The sequence below is a fragment of the Micromesistius poutassou genome (assembly GCF_964030765.1).
Source record: "Micromesistius poutassou genome assembly, chromosome: 15".
In the NCBI taxonomy this organism is placed as follows: Eukaryota; Metazoa; Chordata; class Actinopteri; order Gadiformes; family Gadidae; genus Micromesistius; species Micromesistius poutassou.
Genome location: NC_140285.1, coordinates 17,678,482 through 17,704,217, shown reverse-complemented (window position 1 = coordinate 17,704,217; position 25,736 = coordinate 17,678,482). Strand labels below are relative to the sequence as shown.

The 25,736-nt window shown below is 49.4% G+C and overlaps 2 protein-coding genes across 3 annotated transcripts in view; one reads left to right on the top strand and one right to left on the bottom strand.

The window, feature by feature from the left end:
• lima1a (LIM domain and actin binding 1a) overlaps positions 1–6,732 on the bottom strand; it is a gene marked incomplete at its 5' end in the record, with an annotated part of 51,799 nt that extends 45,067 nt beyond the window's left edge. Inside the window, 4 exons of the mRNA XM_084480265.1 lie at positions 112–167; positions 5,895–5,955; positions 6,080–6,333; positions 6,725–6,732. Of these exons, the coding sequence (XP_084336391.1) occupies positions 112–167; positions 5,895–5,955; positions 6,080–6,333; positions 6,725–6,732 (379 nt within the window). The remainder of the gene's footprint in view (positions 1–111; positions 168–5,894; positions 5,956–6,079; positions 6,334–6,724) is intronic.
• The window catches only part of LOC311360074 (monocarboxylate transporter 1-like), a 38,989-nt gene that overhangs the window by 12,741 nt on the left and 512 nt on the right, over positions 1–25,736 (top strand). For both annotated transcript variants that reach the window (XM_084480162.1, XM_084480161.1), the window contains exons 2-5: positions 12,848–13,156; positions 20,191–20,334; positions 20,767–21,582; positions 22,515–25,736. The exon at positions 22,515–25,736 is cut by the window's right edge and continues 512 nt beyond it. In XM_084480162.1, the coding sequence (XP_084336288.1) occupies positions 12,940–13,156; positions 20,191–20,334; positions 20,767–21,582; positions 22,515–22,834 (1,497 nt within the window). In that variant the 5' untranslated portion in view covers positions 12,848–12,939 and the 3' untranslated portion in view covers positions 22,835–25,736. The remainder of the gene's footprint in view (positions 1–12,847; positions 13,157–20,190; positions 20,335–20,766; positions 21,583–22,514) is intronic.

Here is a 25,736-nt window from a genome sequence, read left to right as displayed (position 1 = left end):
CAGTTTGAACGGTTATATAATTGTTTAACTTAGAAAGACGTAGGATACTCCGAATGACAGCGAGGTGACACATGGACTGAAGGTAGGAGTCCCGTGTCTGGCGCTGTGTACCTGCCTGAGAGAAGGGCAGCAGCGTCCTCTCTAGAGCCTTCGTTTGGTCAGTGTTTCTACAAGAGGCCGGTTACAAAGAATCCTGCCCTAAACAAGAGCCTGTATAACTATATAACAGTAACTGAAACTCCGTTAGCCTGGATGGTCTCACAGTACAGCGTGTGGTCTCCGTTACACACGTCCACAAAGGATTAGAAGCTCTGTTCACAAGTGTTTCCCTCTTTCTACAACAGTAAAACTAACGGCGTGGTCAGGGGCGCTCTGGTGTGGGTATTACATAGACTAATAACGCTTAAACTTACTATCCATAAAACGTTTTGCAAAGCGTTTTGCAAAGCGTTTTGCGGATTGAAATGTCATTTGAATTTTGCAACACACAGAGCATGGCAAAGTGAATTCCAATTACGGGGGCGCTTTTTTATTGTTATAACTTTTTAAAATTGAATTGAGGATTTCATTGTCACTTTGCATATTAAAATACACTTTGTATTTTCAAATTACATTATTAAATTGCATGATGAATTGACAATTAGATAATGCAATGACTTATTGAATTGCAAATTGCAAATTGCATTGCCATTTGAATTTTGCTACATATATGCTTCCATACCCATCTCTTCATAATTCTGGAGGCCATATAACTGAGCAAGACTTGTTGAAGTTAGCAAATAACATATTAGACACACACCATTGTAGGCTAGACAATGTCATACATGATACAAGGACTTCTATCACCAGCAGCTCAGCTTTAGTTTTTTATAATTATTTTTCTTTTCCACAAATACCGTCATATATCTAATACCCGGTCTCCCTTGAGATGGACAGAGATACAGCTTTAATAGAAGTGTTCCTCAATTGCTTGTGCAGCATTGTTGTGTTTAAGGGTTTATTTGTGTGCTTGGACATTTGTTTAAATTGAATGCAACCAACCGTTTTCTTTCCACTGATTTCCTCTGCATTTTGAGAATCCTACAACCTACATATTAGTCAATTAGTTTCAAAATAGGGACGCAGGCTTAACAGAACAACATGCGTCTCCCTCTAGTTGGGCCTCTGCTTTGATATAAACCAGATCACACACACTATTACCAACATTCTGACAAAAGGTCCACTGGTTTACCTGTTGGCAGTGGAATCCACTGAAATTCAGGCACACAGGAACATGCGTAAAAAAGAAGGGTTAAAAAGGTTTATTTCCTAGAAGTGTTGTGGTTGATCCAAGTAGAGGGAAGCACCAAGGGGAAACAGAAGCAGTGTCTACCGCTGTAGTCATCACATTCCTGCTGTGTAGGAAAACAAGCCAGGGTCGGGTCCGAGTGCTCGGATGCCCACCACCCGACTCACAGCCTGGCTCGGACTCCCGTCACATAGTGGTGTTAGCTAGCTGCTAGTGAAAACTATCCATGATGTTGGTTGGCGTTGCAGGTCCGGCGTGCAACTTGAGAGAGCAGAGGAGAGTTGCTCCTGAGCATGTGAGAGTATGCATGGCTGTGCTACAGAGGCCACTGCTGAAGCAGCTTTTTGGTGAGTGGCCTTCAACAGTCAATCCACTCCTCCCTGCAACCTCGCTCTCTGACAAATGTAATGACTCCTTATTCCACGTGGTAGTTTACCCTAAAAGGTTGCTAGGGAGCCTGTGAGACCCGAAGCATTGCTCTTTAAAAGGCATCACTGGCATTGTCATCACTGTCATCTGATTGAAATGAGGAATCATTTAAAGTCTTGTTTGCATCAGAATTCCAAAAGACTTGTGTGATGGCGTCTGGGTCTCAGATGGAGCCAGTTGGTACGTTGGTGACATCTGTTTTGAACTCACTTAGTTTCAAGAAGCTGCGGTTGTTTGAGGTTATCCAGTTGTCCTTTTGCAGGAAACAATGCAATGCGTCCTGTGTTTCCCCCAGCGCTGTATGGTTAAAGAGGCCGCCTTAACAACACTAGGGCCCCGCCTTGACTTCCAATGTATTTGGAGCTAAAAATAAAAATTATATATATATATATATATATATATATATAATTTTTATTTTTTTTAATTTATTTTTTTATTATTACTATGCATAAACAAAGTACAAAACTCTCGTAGGGAAAGAAAACGTACTTCCATCAGGTACAAAATATATAGATAAATAATGCATTGGTAATACTGTTTACAACAATAGTCGTGCCAATAAAGCTTTTTGAATGGAATTGAAACTGCGGCATCCGGTGGTTGTATATCCAGCCACACAGGACAGCATGCGCGAATGCTTCTTGTCAGCTGTGCCACAAATAAGAAGAGCCATTTGTATTCAAATAAACAGTTGTTTATTTCATTAGTGCGGATTGGCGTCTTTGAACAAAATACCGGCAAATCTTTTCTCGCACTGGGCAGCGACCGCCTTCACTAAGACATGTCCTGGGGGAAACACTGCGTCCATACACTTGACCTTTCAGAAGCTACTTTTGTTGGATGATAAATTGTCCCTGAAATGATGCCATATTGATGATCACTATAGATCATAGTCATAATTATAGGTCTATGAATGTAGATCATCACTACGGATGCAAAAAAATGACTGTTGAGAAACGTAAAGGTATATTATGTAAAAACGACTGGACAATGTTATCTATCATGTTGTGTACTTGCATTATACCAATTGTTTACAACAAGGTTCAAACCCCAGAGAAACGGTAAGGGTGTGTTATCTGTGATGGCATGTTAATGGTGTCACATGCCCTTTACCCCTCAACCTTCAGGAAAACCAGCCCAAAGGGTAGTCCAGTAGTGGCCTCATTTATTAATTTGATATTTCAATACCCACCTAAGTTACTACCATGTATCTATTTGCAGCAACTAAGCTTGCGTGTTTCCCACACAGGTCATTTAAAATGTATATTCTGATATCCATCTGAGAGAACCATCTGGTCTCCATGACAGTGTTTCCCATGGTCACTATTTCTTTACTACCGTATTTTGAAAATACAGTTGCGGCTTGTATCTGACTTTACCAGTGGGCCGTTTTCGGTGATCTGCGTAAAGTGATAAAACATGAGGTTCCTGATGCCCTAAGGGTATAAAGCACATATGCTCATTCACATCAAAGTTTTGCGAGTAGAAGATAACCTTGTAAAGATAATAACACTGGCATTGCTTCATAAGTGACTAAACAACAAGGAAACCGTCTTCCAGTCCATGAACCATAATTGAAAGCGCCTGCGTAAACATGAATTGCTTGCTAAATAAAAGATGCCTTGTTTAGTAAATCAGTCATAAAGCTTGAATCTGCATCATCTCTGATTCTTCACGGACGCTAACTCAACATTAGCTGACCGGCAGCATGCCGCGCCCGAGAAACTGGAATGGAACTGTTCAGCTACTGCATTACGGCTCCATGCCAGCATTTGGCAAAGATGCGTATTTGTGGTAACATACAACCGCATTGTACCGCTACTTCTGCTTATTTTAGAAGAATCTGGTATTTGAAAGGGGTGAATTCTGTAATCATTGTGGACCTGTGCGTAGATCACATTTCTGTCCCTCCAACACGCTGACAACAAACCGGCTGTGAAGGCCCCCTCTCGGTGAGCCCTTCTGGATCAATACATGATCATTCAGAGAACATTTATAGGGCCGACTAGGGACCTTTTGAGGCGTATAACCGTATCAGCCACATTCCTCGTGGCACCATGTGCATATTGCGGAGCATAGCAGCACTAGTCCTCCAGCTTATGGGTTGAGGGGAAGCTGGGAGCCCAATCAATGTACTCCTACTGGACACCAGTCACAAAGACCTAAGCCTCAGGGACCTGAGTCACAAAGACCTAAGCCTCAGGGACCTGAGTCACAAAGACCGTAGTCAAAGGCCGTAGTCAAAGGCCGTAGTCAAAGGCCGTAGTCACAAAGAGCAGTTTCAGGGCACATCAGACTCGGTAAGCCGAGGATGTGCAAAACACAACAGCTAAATAAAACTAGATTATCACGCAAAGCGATGATCAAGAGAATAGAGCAAGTCTAACGTCTGACTCAACCCGTATTTCTTACGATACCTGTATATCTCTAAGGCTGTAGGCTGAGTAGGGCTCTAAGGCTGAGTAGGGCTCTAAGGCTCTAGGCTGAGTAGGGCTCTAAGGCTGTAGGCTGAGTAGGGCTCTAAGGCTCTAGGCTGAGTAGGGCTCTAAGGCTGTAGGCTGAGTAGGGCTCTAAGGCTGTAGGCTGAGTAGGGCTCTAAGGCTCTAGGCTGAGTAGGGCTCTAAGGCTCTAGGCTGAGTAGGGCTGTAGGCTGAGTAGGGCTGTAGGCTGAGTAGGGCTGTAGGCTGAGCAGGGCTCTAAGGCTCTAGGCTGAGTAGGGCTCTAAGGCTGTAGGCTGAGTAGGGCTCTAGGCTGAGTAGGGCTCTAAGGCTCTAGGCTGAGTAGGGCTCTAAGGCTGTAGGCTGAGTAGGGCTCTAAGGCTGTAGGCTGAGTAGGGCTCTAGGCTCTAGGCTGAGTAGGGCTCTAAGACTCTAGGCTGAGTAGGGCTCTAAGGCTGAGTAGGGCTCTAGGCTGTAGGCTGAGTAGGGCTCTAAGGCTGTAGGCTGAGTAGGGCTCTAAGGCTGAGTAGGGCTCTAGGCTGAGTAGGGCTCTAATGCCGCTTTTCCACCGCCAGTACCAGCTCGACTCGACTCGACTCGCCACGCCTTTTTTGCGTTTCCATTGGCAAAAAAAGTACCCGGTACCTAGTACCGGGTACTTTTTTTTAGTACTACCTCCGTCGAGGTTCCAAGCGAGAGGAGTAGGTACTTTTGTGTGACGTAAACAGGCTGCTGGTAACTGATTGGCCAGCGGCTGTAAATGGGAATAATCACTCAAAGTTAAGTTGTGTCCGGCGTGGTTGGAGTCCACGAACCCGCTCCCGAGGGGGACACTGATCAGCGTTTCGCCGTGTGTGTCGCTCCTTTCCCAGGGCTAGAGTTAGGCTGCGCGTCGTTATGTGTGTCGGGCGTGGTTGTGTGTGTCCGGCGTGGCTGGAGTCCACGGACCGGCTCCGGAGGATCAGCGTTTCGCTGTTTCGTTTCAGTGTCGTTCCTTTCCTAGGGCTCGAGTTTCGCCTCTATCAACGTTACCGTATGACAACAATAGACGCGCAGTCATTGCGCTTTTTATTTTATTTCCCATCATAACCTTTCCCGGGAATCAGGAAATAGTCTTGATCAGATTCAGATTTCCCTAATGACGACCCGCCCATGGTGGAGAGGTTCTTTTCTACGACCCGCCCACATTGAAGAGGTACTTTTTTAGATGGAAACGCAACCAAACCGAGTTGAGTCGAGGCGAGTCGAGTCGAGTTGGTACTGGCAGTGGAAAAGCGGCATAAGGCTCTAGGCTGAGTAGGGCTCTAGGGCTGTAGGCTGAGTAGGGCTCTAAGGCTCTAGGCTGAGTAGGGCTCTAGGGCTGTAGGCTGAGTAGGGCTCTAGGGCTCTAGGCTGAGCAGCCAGGGCTCGAGGAGTGCCCTGTTGGTTCATGGAAGCCGCAGCTGAAATGCTGTCCGTTCTGATCAGATCATAGCGGCCGTGCACCAGGTGAGGAGAGCTCAGAGGAAGTAAAAGCACTTTCCTCACCGTGGCAAGCTCTAACACATTTATATGTGCAGTGTCCCACTCGACTCCGATCCTCCCTAACCCGTCAACGGGGGGTCCATGAAGACCACCCTGTGAGACGTCACTCAAAGGGAAGGCTCTGGAGAGGTTCAGGGGGGCCTCCTCAATATTCCAGGTCTGGCAACACTGAGCCGGTGCGGAGAGCAACCTGAGCGTTAATGAATATCTCCTACAGGGGATTAATAAAGTTGTATCGTAGCTTATGTCGCCTGGGGATCCAGCCACCACTGTAGTCTACAGAAAAAGGGGCAGACACAGGGGACCACAGGGGAGCTGCTGTCCTCGGCCCCAACAGGTGCATGATAGACCTGTTGTGCAACTTGATATAACCTTTTTGTGCAACTTGTTTCTTTAGTACTGTTTTTATGCGGAGCCCCAGCGGCTGCCCTCTGCCGGTGTTTCTGTGGGGAGAGTAGCTCCGTTTGGCCTGCAGGTGGAACGTGGGGAGAGTAGCTCCGTTTGGCCTGCAGGTGGAACGTGGGGAGAGTAGCTCCGTTTGGCCTGCAGGTGGAACGTGGGGAGAGTAGCTCCGTTTGGCCTGCAGGTGGAACGTGGGGAGAGTAGCTCCGTTTGGCCTGCAGGTGGAACGTGGGGAGAGTAGCTCCGTTTGGCCTGCAGGTGGAACGTGGGGAGAGTAGCTCCGTTTGGCCTGCAGGTGGAACGTGGGATTGTGTTCTTGACATTTTTTCTCAATTGTAATATAATTGAGAATAAATGTATTAGAAATATTGTTCAGTCAATTTAATTATGTCATCATGGCTTATCATTAGGAGTAATATGATCTATCTTGTTTTTCGTTAACAGGCCACCACGTCACCCCCCCATTACTAGTTAAGCTGCTGTCCTACACTAAACGTTGGTTATGCTTTGATGTTTCATTCTCATATCAGCTGTGTGTGTTAATGTGTGGGTGTAACGAGGTAATACTTGCTCACAGCACACATGCCTGATAGAACATGCAAGTTTCTGCCCGGCAACTCTCTTACAGCGTGGCTTACCTTACACAGTCATCTGCTTTTGGATTGTTTATATAAAAAAAAAGTTCCCAGGTTGATCGAGTTTTTAAACGTCAGCTTACTCAGACAAATTATATGTTGTGAGCTAATCACAGCACCAGTCTGTGGTGCTGTGAGTTAAAGCTGACTTGTACAACGGCGTCAGTGTCGGTTCAAATGAGTCAACCAGGAAGACAAGCCAAGTCCTGCAGCCCTCAGGGTGAGTCAGAGGAACGCTGACTTGGCGGTTGGCTCATACCGAATGGCTGGCTGAATACAACAATTATGACGGGGTGAGTTGTGATCTACATGCAAATGCATGCAAATGTAGATAAGTTAGAGGCAGCGAGGAGAGATTGATAACATGGTAGGTTTTCATTTCTACTCTTCATTTCCCCACCAGCGGGCCGTCTGCAGTGACCACGAGTTCTGGGCTGTGAACTCCTCTAAAGTAGAGGGCAGCAGGGAGACAGTCCAACAGGGTTTGAGGGCCTCCAATACGAGATAAGAAGCCTTGGCATCTACAGTGAGGCGGTTAGCCTGGATGTGAAAGGGACTCCTACTGCTGATAATCCACAACCGTCTACATGATTGATAATACCTCAGCTCTTCATATGACCATGTACATGACCATGACCATGTGCTGGTTGCCATCTTTGCATCATATCAATAAGTTGTTTGTCTATTCCCCTTTGTTTATTATGTGTCTGCGTGCCACCAGGCTTTTACACCAGAGAAAGTATTGACTGGAACACGGATGTTAACGGCAGTTTACAGCCTAAATGCTGAGCTGCTAGTTGCTGATTAGCCAAAACAGGGATAGGCCAGGCTGGCTTTGACTCCTCATAAGACACATAAAGTCACTGATCCACCGACGGCAGACTCATTCAGTCCATAAACCTCTGATCGGCTGATCACCAGCACATCGGTTAACGTTAGTTAGATCAAACCAACATCACACACCACACACAGACCACATGGCTCTGCCCCTTGTTGAGATGGACCACGGGCCCTGGGGGCTGTGACCATATAGGGCCACCCGCCCAGCAGCCCACAGACCTGTCCTATATTAAACACTGTTGAGCGGTGGCTCAGGAGGTACAGCGGGTTGACTGGGAACCAGAAGGTCGATCCCCGGAGTGTCGAGATGACCCTGAGCAAGACACCTCACCCTGACTACTCCCGACGAGCTGGCTGTCGCCCGCGTGGTTGACTCGCCGTCTGTGTGTGAATGTGTGAATGAATGTGTGAATGTTGGGCAATATTTGAAAGCGCTTTGAGTGGCTGCTGGTTATAAAAGTGTGGTTATAAATGCACTCAAGAGAAGATAGTAATGTCTTTCTTTAATTGGAGTGAGGTCATAGGTCACAGGCTCTTCTGTTTATAGGATCCAACCCCTTTTCAGGCCGTGTTCATCCTCCCAGGTGAGAGTTACACAACCCATTCATACCAGCCGTGTGTGCATGTTCAAGTGGCTGAATAGGAGGTGTGTGTTGTAGCGGGGCCTATAGTAGCGGCCGGGGACCTCTGTTGGCCGAGGGCTTATGTTCTCCTGTCTGGGGCAGGACTGACCCAATGGATCAATAGCTCAGGCCAATGAGAGGTTAGATCTTAGGTGATTGGCCAATCTGTTGCTGATCTTTTCCATTTCTTGAATCCAAATGTATTTTATTCTCCCTTTGTGAAAGCTCTCCGTTCAGCCACCGGCTCTAGTGGTTAACATTGAGCTCTTTAACCTCCAGGTTAACATTGAGCTCTTTAACCTCCAGGTTAACATTGAGCTCTCTAACCTCCAGGTTAACATTGAGCTCTCTAACCTCCAGGTTAACATTGAGCTCTCTAACCTCCAGGTTAACATTGAGCTCTCTAACCTCCAGGTTAACATTGAGCTCTCTAACCTCCAGGTTAACATTGAGCTCTCTAACATCCAGGTTAACATTGAGCTCTTTAACCTCCAGGTTAACATTGAGCTCTTTAACCTCCAGGTTAACATTGAGCTCTCTAACATCCAGGTTAACATTGAGCTCTCTAACCTCCAGGTTAACATTGAGCTCTCTAACCTCCAGGTTAACATTGAGCTCTCTAACCTCCAGGTTAACATTGAGCTCTTTAACCTCCAGGTTAACATTGAGCTCTCTAACCTCCAGGTTAACATTGAGCTCTCTAACCTCCAGGTTAACATTGAGCTCTCTAACCTCCAGGTTAACATTGAGCTCTCTAACCTCCAGGTTAACATTGAGCTCTCTAACCTCCAGGTTAACATTGAGCTCTCTAACCTCCAGGTTAACATTGAGCTCTCTAACCTCCAGGTTAACATTGAGCTCTCTAACCTCCAGGTTAACATTGAGCTCTCTAACATCCAGGTTAACATTGAGCTCTCTAACCTCCAGGTTAACATTGAGCTCTCTAACCTCCAGGTTAACATTGAGCTCTCTAACCTCCAGGTTAACATTGAGCTCTTTAACCTCCAGGTTAACATTGAGCTCTCTAACCTCCAGGTTAACATTGAGCTCTCTAACCTCCAGGTTAACATTGAGCTCTCTAACCTCCAGGTTAACATTGAGCTCTCTAACCTCCAGGTTAACATTGAGCTCTCTAACCTCCAGGTTAACATTGAGCTCTCTAACATCCAGGTTAACATTGAGCTCTCTAACCTCCAGGTTAACATTGAGCTCTCTAACCTCCAGGTTAACATTGAGCTCTCTAACCTCCTGATTAACATTGAGCTCTCTAATTAAGTCCTGATTGAGTATTCAAAGCAAACAAATTGACATTGATGAAAACAGCCTTGAGTGCGTCAGTGTTACAATTACGCTCTCTCATTTATTGTTTTTGCAGTTTACGGACCACTTACTGCTACAAAGGATTTCTTTGATTCTTTATCTGGCATTCTAAAAAAACATGATGGTAAAGACATTCTTCTAATAGGGGACTTCAACTTGAACTGGTTAGACAAAGTACGGAGAAAGAAACTTAAGGACATCACCAAAACATTTCAGATGACACAAATGATAAATAAACCTACAAGAATAACAAAGTCTTCACAAACACTACTGGACCTGATTTTTACAAATAAAGCTGAATAACAAAAATTTACTAACTTAATCACTGGTCTCTCAGATCACAATCTGACACTATCTGCTCGAAAGCTGACAAAGACAAGATATATAAATCAAAATGAAATGGGAAAGAATTCTGAAATCCCTTTCATCCCTAAGAAAGATCTAATGCTAATTGAAAATGAAACAAAGCAAACTAATTGGAACAACACTGTTGCAGATAAATCCTGTGAACAGGCATGTGATGATCTAATGTCAGCTTTCAGACAGATAATTGTGAAGTTTACCAAGACAAAGACCCAGAAGCCTAATGATAAACGGTGTATGCCTTGGTTTAATAGTACTCTGTGTGACTTAAAAAAAAGAGATGCTTCTCTGAAAAAAGCCTTACAATCTGGACTGGATACTGATCATTAAACCTAGACAGGTCTGAGAAATAGAGTCATAATGCAACTTAGAAAGGCTAAGGCACATCTTTTTCTTGAAATCATTAGAGAACTCATTTTAACAATTATTTCTAAGATTCAGTTGTGGACTTGGGGCAACATTTTATTTAAAAAAAACCACCACCCCCAAGTCCCAGCTAATGACCTATCTGCTTTTACTGGGACACAGACAAATGAGACAACAGTTAATAAATGTATCACTACCCTTTCGAACAGTAAAGCTAAGGACCAGTGGCGATTTCTCTAAGACTGCAAGGGAAGCTCAGCTTCCCCTAAAATTTCAAAAATTAAATGGTCAAATATATACTGTTGTGTTAACATTTCATTGACTAACAATGCGTTAGAACACGTCCATCTCAAAGACGAGTTCGTTCAGAATCAGCTGCTTATCGCAGTTCGACTGACTCGATTTCCTTCTCATACATTCCCGTAGCGGCACAGTGCATTTGCCTGTTGAAGCTCAGCGGCCATCCACTTCAATGGGGCTGCATAGAATAGCTTTTTTTAGTGCGTCGAAAGTCTTTTTTATTTTTTTATTTCTTGATATTTGCTTGGCGAAATTGCTAGACAATTCTCATCGTACATTTCATACTTATACACACAATTCCTTGCTGCAGTTTAAAATAGTTCCCACATTTCCTTCTTCAAGTATAATATCGTTTTGGTAGTTGGCCATCACTTTGATTCAGGGAGCCTGAGGTCTGAACTTGTAGGTCTGAACAAGTCCTGTATTCAGATCAGGACTTGCAGGGTGACAGGGGAAAGCTGTGTAATTTCTTGGTGTTTCTTAAAGACATGGAGTTGGACAGTGCAATGCCGACAACAATGTGTTCGAATAAATAACAAGTTATCACCCCTGAAAAACTGCCCCATGGGAGTGCCACAAGGCTAGATTTTAGGACCGCTGCTCTTCAGTATATACATAAATGACCTTCCATCCGTTTGTAATGATGTTGAACTTATGATGTATGCTGATGACACTGTTGTACATCCATGGAAAAACTGCCTCAGAAGTTGCTACTAAATTGACTAAGGAAATGGAAAATGTTGCTAAATGGCTTATTGACTCAAATCTCACACTTAATGTTGGGAATACTGTTACAATGTTCTTTCCAAATAGGTGCAAATGTAAAGATTGTCCTGACATTTATGTTAATGGACAAAAAATAAAAAATGTGGAAGAATTTAAGTACTTGATCCAACACTAAATTTCAAAAAGCATATAAAAAGGTTGAGTAACACAATCAAATTTAATCTGGCAAACTATCGATTCATAAGAAACTCTCTTACAGTTGAGGCATCAAACACCTGAATGCTATGATTTTTTCCCATTTTTCCTACTGTATGACAAGCTGGTGTCAAGCAGGTGAAACAACCTTGAGGCCACTTGAATCCATATATATAAACATATGTATATATAATAAACATAATCTCCTTAATTTTGGAAATCGCATTGTGTATGCTAATGTTCGCTTTGTTTTTTAAAGCACACACAATGCTGAACCTCCTCCCCTAAGGAACTTTGTGACACTGGGCTCAGAATTTGCAGCACGAGCAACTAGGTCAACAATTAGGGGAGAATGCAGAATTCCACAATGCAAAACCACATTTGGAAAGTCGTCCTTCTCTTTTGTAGGCATAAAACAATGACAACCAATAATGATTTTCAAGCTTTCTCCCGTCTGACAAAGCTTTGGCTGCTCACGTGGCAGACCTGCACACACTTATAGAATTGTGTAGTGCTAGTGGGATAGGGGTATATTTTTTATAAAATATGCAATGTAGTGCTTTTCGTAAACTTTTTTATCCTATGTATTTATATCATTGTATCAAAACACATTCGCACACCCGTGTTTCATATTCTGAGAACATGCACAAAATGCATTCGTAAACCCAAATGTGAACTAATGCATCAGAAGTTGCACATCTGTGAAATATTTCCTCACAAATTAAATTATATAGAATGCTATGAGCATTTTAATGAGCGAGCACAAGTCCATCGATACAACTGCTTGAATCTTCTGCTGCGAGTCTCAGCTGTTGTTTTTCTTGCAGATACTTTTGCAACACTCATTGCTCATTGAACATAGTGATCTATATCATTTAATTTGTGAGGAAATATTTCACAGATGTGCAACTTCTGATGCAATAGTTCACATTTGGGTTTACGAATGCACACATTTTGTGCATGTTCTCAGATTATGAAACACGGGTGTGCGAATGTGTTTTGCACCAACTGCGCTGCAATGATTGTAGCAAAAGTGTAAAGTGCACGACTCTTTGAAGTTGTGCTGCACAGGATAGGATTTGTGCACCTGTAACAAAGGACTTGTGAACTCGTAGCCCCCATTTTGTGTTTACAATGGTAGAAAAAATATTTACGACTTCAAATTTACTGTTACACATTTGTGACTTTAGTGTACACATGCAACATAAATATTTACGACTTCAAATTTACTGTTACACATTTGTGACTTTAGTGTACACATGCTAAAGACCTTTGCTACAATAATACCTTCATATTATTCTCCTTACCTGGCCAGGGACTACAGGTTTCTTTTGTACATCGTCCCTGTTTTAATAAAGTTCCATTACATTAACACGGAGCCCTCTGCCCCTCCTCCAGGTCTCCCTGGGGTCCAGCCTGTTGTGTGTTCCCGCCCAGACACCCCTCCACCTCCAGCCTACGCCTCCCTCTCGCCCCCCCTCTGAGCAGCCATGCCTCCCCCTCCGGGCCCGCCCGCCGGGTACACCCCTCCCGAGGGCGGCTGGGGCTGGGCGGTGGTGGCGGGGGCCTTCATCTCCATCGGCTTCTCCTACGCCTTCCCCAAGTCCATCACCGTCTTCTTCAAGGAGATCGAGCAGATCTTCGACGCCACCCCCAGCCAGGTCTCCTGGATCTCCTCCATCATGCTGGCCGTCATGTACGCCGGAGGTGAGTGTGTGTGTGTGTGTGTGTGTGTGTGTGTGTGTGTGTGTGTGTGTGTGTGTGTGTGTGTGTGTGTGTGTGTGTGTGTGTGTGTGTGTGTGTGTGTGTGTGTGTGTGTGTGTGTGTGTGTCAACAAAGTGCACCAAGAAGTATCAGAATATCCCAAACGAGGAGGTTTGCTCTCCCTACGTTCACTCATTCAATGTGCTCCATGAATCCTCCCTCCAGTCTTGCTCTCCCTGGCCACCTGCTCCTCTTATCTGGGTGTGTGCAGCTCTCTGGACAGCTGTTATGTGCGGACATAAATCAAGCTGGACATGTTTCCGCTAACATTTGTAGATTCCTCTCTTTCTCTGCTGGCGTGGAGCCCTTTGGCAGGGCAGCGGCTCTCCAAGGTCTGGCTCTCCTCTGGAAGCCTCAATGAATGTTCTTCCTCTCTTCTCCCTGCCCTCCTTCCTCTCTTCTCCCTGCCCTCCTTCTTCCTCTCTTCTCCCTGCCCTCCTTCTTCCTCTCTTCTCCCTGCCCTCCTTCTTCCTCTCTTCTCCCTGCCCTCCTTCTTCCTCTCTTCTCCCTGCCCTCCTTCTTCCTCTCTTCTCCCTGCCCTCCTTCTTCCTCTCTTCTCCCTGCCCTCCTTCCCGGTGACATGCCTCCCCTGGTCTCTGCCCGTGTCCACGAGGACACCACACTCTGAGGGACAGGGAGTACACCGGGAGTATAAAAGGCTTCAATCAAAGAACTGCGCACTGAAATAGCAACAATAAAGGCTTAATACACGTCTTAAATGCTAGGTACAAATCGTATTTAGTTCATTACGATTAAACTATTCATGTTGGCAACACGAAAGCAGCGAAAAGCTTTTAAAAAATGACTTTTAGATTTGATTCCAGATGACTGCAAAATAACCCACCGGTTGGACTCAGGATAGAGGGATATGAGAGGGGGTATAGCTCTGAGCCAGGCTGGGGCCCCTTAGGGCCTCCATGCTGGGGGTCCTATTCCAGAACAACAACATGCACTAAGGATCTGAGTTTTAGTGCATCTCTGGCAACACTTAAGTAAGACAGTCAACAGTTATTTTTATTGCTTTGGTATACACAGCAAACATTTCCACTACGCCCTAGGATTACTCACGCTAGCCCAGCACACATTTCTTTGTAACTACGTGACGTTTCACAAGTGCTCGTGCTCATTGGCCAAGCCACAGCTCCTCGTTCTCCGTGGAGACACACACAGGGTCAGTTCTACTGTCTGCATCCCCCTGCTCTCAGAGCACAGGGCTGTTCAGAAGCTGGTCTCCACCAGTGACCCCATGTCCAGCCAATCGCTCACTCTGTCTCCACACCATGTGATGGCCGGCCCGCTCCTGGTCCAGCCCAAGAGCTCCTGGTCTGACTCCAGAGCTCCTGGTCCGGCCCAAGAGCTCCTGGTCTGACTCCAGAGCTCCTGGTCCGACTCCAGAGCTCCTGGTCTGACTCCAGAGCTCCTGGTCCGACTCCAGAGCTCCTGGTCCGACTCCAGAGCTCCTGGTCCGACTCCAGAGCTCCTGGTCCGACTCCAGAGCTCCTGGTCCGACTCCAGAGCTCCTGGTCTGACTCCAGAGCTCCTGGTCCGACCCCAGAGCTCCTGGTCCGACCCCAGAGCTCCTGGTCCGACTCCAGAGCTCCTGTTCTACTGTCCTCTTCTGGTGTGTTCTACTGTCCTGTTCTACTGTCCTCTTCTGGTGTGTTCTACTGTCCTGTTCTACTGTCCTCTTCTGATGTGTTCTACTGTCCTGTTCTACTGTCCTCTTCTGGTGTGTTCTACTGTCCTGTTCTACTGTCCTCTTCTGATGTGTTCTACTGTCCTGTTCTACTGTCCTCTTCTGATGTGTTCTACTGTCCTGTTCTACTGTCCTGTTCTACTGTCCTGTTCTACTGTCCTCTTCTGATGTGTTCTACTGTCCTGTTCTACTGTCCTCTTCTGGTGTGTCCATGCTGTGTCACAGCCTACCTGTCATTGTGTTGGTATGAGGGTTAGCTCTGCAGACAGCGTCTGTTCTTGGCCTCAGTCCACGGTGGTTTTTGGTGAGGCTCAGAGCAGACTACCAACTAGGGTCCTGTGGTGGATGAGAGCCTGGAGGGGTCGTTGGTTAAACATGAAGCCCCTTGAAGCTGTCATTGTGGTAAAGGGTTATATAAACTGACCTGAATAGACCGCATTCAAGCACTCATGTATTCTATTCTAAATGTAATACACGTAGGCTCACCCAGCAGGTCTTTAGCAATGAGAACCGATTAGAGCCAGGGTCAGCATTAGACAGAGTTACCACATGCAGGAAGGAGCTGTAGTGCCAGGAAAAGAAAAATCAAAGAGCTGTCCCTCAAACACACCGCCAGCAGCCAGCTGACGGTACTACACTGCTATTGTTGTACAAAAACTCAAATCAAACCAGCCACAGATTGCCCTCGGTCAGCAGAACGTATCGCTATGGCAACAGTGCGAGGGTAGTTCATAGAAGGTGAGCGTTGGTCCGCCCAGGGCTTGCTGGTGGAAGGAGAGAGCGTGTGACCCGGGTTAGGGTTCATCAGAGGGTGTGTGACCCGGGTTAGGGTTCATCAGAGTGCGTGTGACCCGGGTTAGGGTTCATCAGAGGGTGTGACCCGGGTTAGGGTTCATCAGAGCGTGTGACCTGGGTTAGGGTTCATCAGAGGGTGTGACCCGGGTTAGGGTTCACCAGAGGGTGTGACCCGGGTTAGGGTTCATCAGAGGGTGTGACCCGGGTTAGGGTTCATCAGAGCGTGTGACCCGGGTTAGGGTTCACCAGAGGGTGTGACCCGGGTTAGGGTTCACCAGAGGGTGTGACCCGGGTTAGGGTTCATCAGAGGGTGTGACCCGGGTTAGGGTTCATCAGAGCGTGTGACCTGGGTTAGGGTTCATCAGAGGGTGTGACCCGGGTTAGGGTTCATCAGAGCGTGTGACCTGGGTTAGGGTTCATCAGAGCGTGTGACCCGGGTTAGGGTTCATCAGAGCGTGTGACCTGGGTTAGGGTTCATCAGGGCTGGCTAGAGGAGCTCCTGTCATACAATAGAATGTACCAGAGTAGCCCAGCAGCACTAGAGGCCAGTAGAGCAGGATCTAGTGTGTGGAGATAAGGGGCGCCTGGTACCGTGCCATGTTAATCACTTTCTATTACTGTGTTAGATTAGACAATCTTATTAATCCTTTGTTACAACAGCTAAAGGTAAAGACAAACAGAACAAACAAAACAGACGGTATAAAGAATATAAATGATCAATTATGTAAAGTTTAAATGATAAAGTGACTAAGTACCAGTACTTCACAGTATATTATAGTGTATAAATGCAAATGTAGACGAAGTGGCCCAGTGATGAAGTATATGTATTATTTCTATATGTGTATACATACGGCCCTGCAGCGCTGGTCTTCTCACCAGGCTGGTCTCTCAGAGCCCAGCGTCCGGCGCTATGGACCCTCAGGAGGGTGTTGGTTACGGCCCTCACGGCGCTGTGCACCAGGGGCCTCACGGGACATGGGGCCCGTCTTCTTGAGGATTATTGGAGAGCATCACATTTATTTGTTATTATTTTTGACATTGATGCCAGAGGGATAGTGTGTGTTTGTCAGTGTGTGTTGTGTGTGTGTGAGTGTGTGTATCAACGCGTACACAGATTTCATTCATCGTTTAAATCAAACCTTTCTGGTAAGACAGCAGACTGTGGTCCTTGGCCGTGTGTCCCCGCCGCGCCCCACCCAGCGGCCCAGCGTGTCCACGTGGTTCCTTTGTTGGCTCCTCATGCGCTCCCTTTATGCAGCGGACTGGTTCTCTGTGGGCCACTCCCCCCGGCACAATCACACAGGCCTTTGTCCAACGCGCTCTGAGCTGGGGCCGTGTTGGCATGGCGGCCCGCACACTGGGTCTGAAAGGAATTCAACCCCTGTGTGTGTGTGTGTGTGTGTGTGTGTGTGTGTGTGTGTGTGTGTGTGTGTGTGTGTGTGTGTGTGTGTGTGTGTGTGTGTGTGTGTGTGTGTGTGTGTGTGTGTGTGTGTGTGTGTGTGTCCCTGGGGGCTTCAAGGGCAGATCACGGTGTCCCAGAGTTCCTCTCCTGGCTCCTCTCGGGTACATGCCAGGAGCGCCGGCCCACTGCTATATTTTCCACTCTCAAATTCGCCCGGCAGTGTGGCCAACCAGGCGGCACTGACAGGCCACCCCGGCTGGGCACGGCAGCAGCTCAGGAGGCACAGCGGGTCGGCTGGTAACCGCAAGGTCGCTGGTTGGATCCCCGGCTCCTCCTGGCGGAGTGTGGAGGTGTCCCCTGAGCGAGACGCCTCCCCCTGACTGCTCCTCCTAGAGGAGTGTGGAGGTGTCCCTGAGAGAGACGCCTCCCCCTGACTGCTCCTCCTAGCGGAGTGTGGAGGTGTCCCTGAGAGAGACGCCTCCCCCTGACTGCTCCTCCTAGAGGAGTGTGGAGGTGTCCCTGAGAGAGACGCCTCCCCCTGACTGCTCCTCCTAGAGGAGTGTGGAGGTGTCCCTGAGAGAGACGCCTCCCCCTGACTGCTCCTCCTAGAGGAGTGTGGAGGTGTCCCTGAGAGAGACGCCTCCCCCTGACTGCTCCTCCTAGAGGAGTGTGGAGGTGTCCCTGAGAGAGACGCCTCCCCCTGACTGCTCCTCCTAGAGGAGTGTGGAGGTGTCCCTGAGAGAGACGCCTCCCCCTGACTGCTCCTCCTAGAGGAGTGTGGAGGTGTCCCTGAGAGAGACGCCTCCCCCTGACTGCTCCTCCTAGAGGAGTGTGGAGGTGTCCCTGAGAGAGACGCCTCCCCCTGACTGCTCCTCCTAGAGGAGTGTGGAGGTGTCCCTGAGAGAGACGCCTCCCCCTGACTGCTCCTCCTAGAGGAGTGTGGAGGTGTCCCTGAGAGAGACGCCTCCCCCTGACTGCTCCTCCTAGAAGAGTGTGGAGGTGTCCCTGAGAGAGACGCCTCCCCCTGACTGCTCCTCCTAGAGGAGTGTGGAGGTGTCCCTGAGAGAGACGCCTCACCCTGACTGCTCCTCCTAGAGGAGTGTGGAGGTGTCCCTGAGAGAGACGCCTCCCCCTGACTGCTCCTCCTAGAGGAGTGTGGAGGTGTCCCTGAGAGAGACGCCTCCCCCTGACTGCTCCTCCTAGAGGAGTGTGGAGGTGTCCCTGAGCGAGACGCCTCCCCCTGACTGCTCCTCCTAGAGGAGTGTGGAGGTGTCCCTGAGAGAGACGCCTCCCCCTGACTGCTCCTCCTAGAGGAGTGTGGAGGTGTCCCTGAGCGAGACGCCTCCCCCTGACTGCTCCTCCTAGCGGAGTGTGGAGGTGTCCCTGAGAGAGACGCCTCACCCTGACTGCTCCTCCTAGAGGAGTGTGGAGGTGTCCCTGAGCGAGACGCCTCCCCCTGACTGCTCCTCCTAGAGGAGTGTGGAGGTGTCCCTGAGAGAGACGCCTCCCCCTGACTGCTCCTCCTAGAGGAGTGTGGAGGTGTCCCTGAGCGAGACGCCTCCCCCTGACTGCTCCTCCTAGAGGAGTGTGGAGGTGTCCCTGAGAGAGACGCCTCCCCCTGACTGCTCCTCCTAGAGGAGTGTGGAGGTGTCCCTGAGCGAGACGCCTCCCCCTGACTGCTCCTCCTAGAGGAGTGTGGAGGTGTCCCTGAGAGAGACGCCTCCCCCTGACTGCTCCTCCTAGAGGAGTGTGGAGGTGTCCCTGAGAGAGACGCCTCCCCCTGACTGCTCCTCCTAGAGGAGTGTGGAGGTGTCCCTGAGAGAGACGCCTCCCCCTGACTGCTCCTCCTAGAGGAGTGTGGAGGTGTCCCTGAGAGAGACGCCTCCCCCTGACTGCTCCTCCTAGAGGAGTGTGGAGGTGTCCCTGAGCGAGACGCCTCCCCCTGACTGCTCCTCCTAGAGGAGTGTGGAGGTGTCCCTGAGCGAGACGCCTCCCCCTGACTGCTCCTCCTAGAGGAGTGTGGAGGTGTCCCTGAGCGAGACGCCTCCCCCTGACTGCTCCTGACCCGCTGGCTGTCGCCCTGCGTGGTCGACTCGGCCGTCAGTGGGTGAATGTGTGCATGAACGGGTGAACGTCAGTCAACACTGTGAAGCGCTTTGGATAAAAGCGCTTTATATAAATGAGGACCATTTACCATTTAGCACGCAGCCAGGGTTGGCAGATTGGGCGGGAAATCTAGCCCAATCTGGCAACACTGTGGCCGTCTGTCTGTCCTGCTATCAGCCAGCTCTGTGTCCTCACAGGCGTTGTGTTGTCTGGCTGTGTGGAGGCCTGGGAGTCTGGCAATTCTTCTGGCTAGGACACGAGAAACTCTTCCACACGCACACTCCTCCTCATCCTCCTCCTCCCTCCTCCTCATCCTCCTCCTCCCTCCTCCTCGTCCTCCCTGATGCTCCACCCTCCCTCCTCCTCGTGGGGAGGTTTTGCGTCTGTTTCTCCACATGTCGTTTTCTTCACTTCCCTGCTGAGCAGCTGGTCCCCACACACTGGACCCTCTGTCTGGACCCCCTGGTCCGGGCGCCCCCTGGTGGGGGGGAGGGGCCCCACACACTGGACCCTCTGTCTGGACCCCCTGGTCCCCACACACCGGACCCTCTGTCTGGACCCCCTGGTCCCCACACACCGGACCCTCTGTCTGGACCCCCTGGTCCCCACACACCGGACCCTCTGTCTGGACCCCCTGGTCCCCACACACCGGACCCTCTGTCTGGACCCCCTGGTGGGGGGGAGGGGCCCCACACACTGGACCCCCTGGTCCCGGGCGCCCCCTGGGGTCCACAGCTGGATATGGAGTTTCTACTCGTCGTCTGATCTATTTAGGATCTATTTATTTAGTGGTTTGTTGTATGTTGGATTGTTATGATGTATTAACTCTACGGCATTATTAATATCACCCCTCCCTCTGCAGGGCCAATCAGCAGCATCCTGGTCAATAAGTTTATTATTATTAATATCTCCCTCTGCAGGGCCAATCAGCAGCATCCTGGTCAATAAGTTTATTATTATTAATATCTCCCTCTGCAGGGCCAATCAGCAGCATCCTGGTCAATAAGTTTGGCAGTCGGCCCATCATCATGCTGGGCGGGTGCCTGGCGGGGACGGGGCTGATCTCCGCCTCCTTCTGTAACACGGTGGCCCAGCTGTACTTCTTCATCGGCGTGGTCGGAGGTCAGCCTCACGGAGCCGCTCACGGTCACAGCGTTACATCAGAGGCTCTCATATGTCTCACGTCTGGGAGGCTCAGGGGGAGCAGCCAGAAGGCTCTGGGGTCAACTGGCAACCCTGGCTGCAGCACGCAGCCAGGGTTGCCAGATTGGGCGGGAAATCCATCCTGTGACTCTCTCTCTCTATCCAACCCACCCCCACACACACGGGGCAATTGGATTATATCTACTTATTTATTTTTAGATTTACCTATGGCTATTTTTTACTGGATGGAATTTTCTAATTCTGTGCATTATTGCTCACTTTCTATTGACTTTAATTGATTTATTGAGTTGACTTTTAGAGTTTTCCATGTGGTTGCTTGTCTCCTGTGTGTTGCTACTGGATGATGAAGTGTGTAGTGCTGAGGCCGCTCACCCCCTGCTGTGTCCCCAGGCTTGGGCCTGGCCTTCAACCTGAACCCGGCCCTCACCATGATCGGGAAGTACTTCTTCAAGCGCCGGCCCATCGCCAACGGCATCGCCATGGCGGGCAGCCCGGTGTTCCTGTCCACGCTGGCGCCCCTCAACTCCTGGCTCTTCGACCAGTTCGGCTGGAGGGGCAGCTTCCTCATCCTGGGGGGGCTGCTGTTCAACTGCTGCGTGGCGGGCTCCCTGATGCGGCCCCTGGGGCCCGCTCTGCCGCCCCCGCCCGGCCCCGGGCCGCCGCAGGGCAAGGGCGGGGCGGAGGGTGCGGCGGCGGCGCCCAAGAAGACGGTCCTGCAGACGATCAACTCCTTCATCGACCTGACGCTGTTCCAGCACCGCGGCTTCCTGCTCTACCTCATGGGCAACGTGGTGATGTTCTTCGGCCTCTTCGCGCCCCTCGTCTTCCTCACCAACTTCGCCAAGAGCAAGGACATCAGCAAGGAGCGCGCGGCCTTCCTGCTGTCGGTGCTGGCCTTCGTGGACATGTTTGCGCGGCCGTCCATGGGGCTGCTGGCCAACACGCGCTGGGTGCGGCCCAGGATCCAGTACTTCTTCGCGGCGGCCGTGCTCTACAACGGCGTGTGTCACCTGCTGGCGCCGCTCTCCGTGGACTACACCGGCTTCGTGGTGTACGCCATCTTCTTCGGCTTTGCGTTCGGCTGGCTGAGCTCGGTGCTGTTCGAGACCCTGATGGACCTGGTGGGCGCCCAGCGCTTCTCCTCCGCCGTGGGCCTGGTCACCATCGTGGAGTGTGCCCCCGTGCTGCTGGGCCCGCCGCTCACAGGTGAAGGACGGCAGCTCAGTCAGAGGCTTCAGTCAGAGGCCTCAGTCAGAGGCCTCAGTCAGAGGCCTCAGTCAGAGGCTTCAGTCAGAGGCCTCAGTCAGAGGCCTCAGTCAGAGGCCTCAGTCAGAGGCCTCAGTCAGAGGCCTCAGTCAGAGGCTTCAGTCAGAGGCCTCAGTCAGAGGCCTCAGTCAGAGGCCTCAGTCAGAGGCCTCAGTCAGAGGCCTCAGTCAGAGGCTTCAGTCAGAGGCTTCAGCTCAGAGGCTTCAGCTCAGAGGCCTCAGTCAGAGGCTTCAGTCAGAGGCTTCAGTCAGAGGCCTCAGTCAGAGGCCTCAGTCAGAGGCCTCAGTCAGAGGCCTCAGTCAGAGGCTTCAGTCAGAGGCTTCAGCTCAGAGGCTTCAGCTCAGAGGCCTCAGTCAGAGGCTTCAGTCAGAGGCTTCAGTCAGAGGCCTCAGTCAGAGGCCTCAGTCAGAGGCCTCAGTCAGAGGCTTCAGTCAGAGGCTAGCTTCAGTCAGAGGCCTCAGTCAGAGGCTTCAGTCAGAGGCCTCAGTCAGAGGCCTCAGTCAGAGGCTTCAGTCAGAGGCTTCAGTCAGAGGCCTCAGTCAGAGGCCTCAGTCAGAGGCCTCAGTCAGAGGCTTCAGTCAGAGGCTAGCTTCAGTCAGAGGCCTCAGTCAGAGGCTTCAGTCAGAGGCCTCAGTCAGAGGCTAGCTTTAGCTTAGCAGCTAGCTCACGTCTGGCCATGTTGTACATTCATATTTCAACCATTTTAATGCAGAGGACATGAGGTTGAGACTAGATGTTCAACAATGTTCTGTATTCTGAATTATCACCTTAATCCGAAATAACTAGTTTTTCCGACGCTATCTAGAGGTGTGGCTGGTTGTTAATCGGGAGGTGGTTGTGATTTAAAGGCTGGTGTTTGGCTCCCCCTACAGGCAGCTTCTACAACTACTACCAGCACTACGACTACACCTACATCACCTCGGGGGCCATCCTGGTGGTGGCCAGCGTCTTCCTCTTCCTGGGCATGGGCCTCAACTACCACCTGCTGGCCAAGGAGAAGAGGCAGGAGGAGAGGGAGGCCCGCGACCAGCCCCCGGAGGAGCGCACCGCCATGCTGGCCCCGCCCGCAGACCCCCAGGGGGGCCCCCAGGGGGACCCCCAGGGGGACCCCCAGGGGGACCCCCAGGAGAGCCCCGCGCTGCCAGCCGTCTCTCTGGAGGACGTCGCCAGGATGGACGAGGACACTGTGTGATAGACACACACACACACACACACACACACACACACACACACACACACACACACACACACACACACACACACACACACACACACACACTCAGGCGAGCACTCACTCACTCAGGCGAGCACACACACACAAACACACTCATTCACTCAGGCAAGCGCACACACAGACAAAGACACACACACACACACACACACACACACACACACACACACACACACACACACACACACACAAACATGCGCCGTCGATCAGGTTAGATGTGAGATTGTGCGCGATCTAGAAATGTTGACCCTTCTCTAAACTCTTTGTAGCCTTACACACACACACACACACACGCTCACCGGGACGTTGTCTCTAGCAGGAGGCTCTGTGTTGATGTGCTGGTAGCTGAGCTGTGACCCTGGACTCCACCGCCCAGGAGCACGGCTGACGGCTCAACACACACACACACACACACACACACACACACACACACGCACACGCACACGCACGCGTGGGCCGTGACCTGCCTTCAGACACAGCGGTGTGGACAGGGTACAGTATAGCCATGGAGTTTGTTAGGTTGGCCTTTAGTTTAGAGACGCCAGGCGCTTTGCATCATTAATGTGAAGACAAGAAGACACAAACCAACGCTGAACGAAAGCGTCGGTTGATCCACAGCGGAGTGAGGAGGAGAGTGGGACGGCGTGAGGAGGAGAGTGGGACGGCGTGAGGAGGAGAGTGGGACGGCGTGAGGAGGAGAGTGGGACGGCGTGAGGAGGAGAGTGGGACGGCGTGAGGAGGAGAGTGGGACGGCGTGAGGAGGAGAGTGGGACGGCGTGAGGAGGAGAGTGGGACGGCGTGAGGAGGAGAGTGGGACGGCGTGAGGAGGAGAGTGGGACGGCGTGAGGAGGAGAGTGGGACGGCGTGAGGAGGAGAGTGGGACGGCCTGAGGAGGAGAGTGGGACGGCGTGAGGAGGAGAGTGGGACGGCGTGAGGAGGAGAGTGGGACGGCATGAGGCGCTTCAGACCAGACGCTGGTGAAGCTCACGTCTCCTCCGGTCTGCGCTGCCCCTGAGTGGTGGATTAAGGCGGCCATTGGCCCCTAGGCTACTATTTGTGTGAGGCCCCCTTACTGATCACACAAAATAACTAAACAAAAACATAACTTCAATTAAAAAGTGTAATTTAGTGCCATGTGTAGAAGCGAATATTACATACTGGGGGCGCACTGGCATACACACCCATTGAGACAGCCTCTACTGAGACGATCAACCGAGCGACAGAGTGAGCTAGATAGGCCTTCACAGCGTTTAGCTTTCTAACCCAAGAGGGAGGCCTACAGCATCAGCAGCAACACAACACTGAGGCAACAACATCCTTACAGAGACACAACCGCTGTGCAATACTCAAATAAAACAAAGCCATACAAATACAACAAACACAGTAGCAGGACACAAACAGCAATAATGCTGGTGAAATCCAATTTGTGCAGAATATCTCTTTCAATGGACGGATCACAGACCGGTGATTCAGTCTGTTTGGGCCCTTCTGGATCTCCGTCTATCTTGAACCACTGCAATTTTGAAAAAGAGCGCCCCCTGCTGGCGTTGATTATAAGCAAAGTCAAACCTAGCCGGAGTGCCATGGCGACAAATGGAAACACTTGGCTTTTCTTGTATTCCACATTTCGCTGCTATGCTGTCCCGCAGCCGTGACGGACTGACCTAGTTACAAAACGGACTTTAAGAACTGGCCACATGACCCACAAATCGACCCAATCAGCCGCTTCATTTTTTATGTTTCTTGTTATGGGCCAATAGGGTCCTGTTTTTTTTTAAGGCCAATCCAGGGCCCCGTGTAGACGTGGGCCCCTAGGCTGCAGCCTAGGGTAGCCTGTGCGTTAATGGGCGTCTGGGCCCTACACTGTTGTTTTAAGACTTAGGTCCTCCCTCCCTAAAGGAGTTCACAGACCAGACAGAACAGATGAGCCAACACTACATAAACCCTGTCTATATTAACATTTCTAAAATGAGGAAACAATTCGATATTTGTCATGTTTTGAGACGTAATGAAGTATCAATGTCTTGAAAGCAGTTGGTACGTGTTGCACAGCAGCGAGCCGAACCCTGTGAAGCCTTCAGACCAGCAGAGAAACATCAGTGTGCCTGAGGAGGCCGTCCTTCATTTAGACTGTGTTTTAATTCAGCCAGATCCACATGTGTGTACATAAACCGAAATAGCCACAGTGCCAAGTAGCACCGTATACTAAGCAATTACCTTCTTTAATACCAAGGTACCACTCATAACCCTGTTTTAAGTATTGCTGTATTTTTATGTAACAGCTGTTGTTTTACTTTTTATAAATATAGACCCACTGTAAAATGAGAATCTGACAAATCATAGTGTTATACATAAAACATAACCCGTATTATCTGAAGTGCAAGATCCAGGTTTTTAACATGAATATTTAGTATGAAGTAATAGAAAGTAGGCCTACTGTAGTACTATACTGTGGTACTGTAATACTGTAATTGAACTTTGAGCTTTTTGGAATGAAACACTTGTGTGTTTCTTGTGTGCGAACCATCAGAAATGACAACTGAAATGAAACTATTGTTACACACACTATTCTGGTGTAATCATGTCTATTGAAATTACAGATTGAACAACTATTCTGGTGTAATGTCTATTGAAATGACAGATTGAACAACTATTCTGGTGTAATCATGTCTATTATAATGACAAGCATGTTGATTTACTCAAAAAAATAATTTTTGAAATGTGCCATGGTATTTTTGGATAAGAAAGATGAATTTACATGATTTAAAGGTTTTTTTTTAACATAGTTTATCCATTTCAGACAAAGTGATATCTGCTCCCCTTTTTAAAAAAAATAGTTCTGCTCTTTAATAATACAACTTTT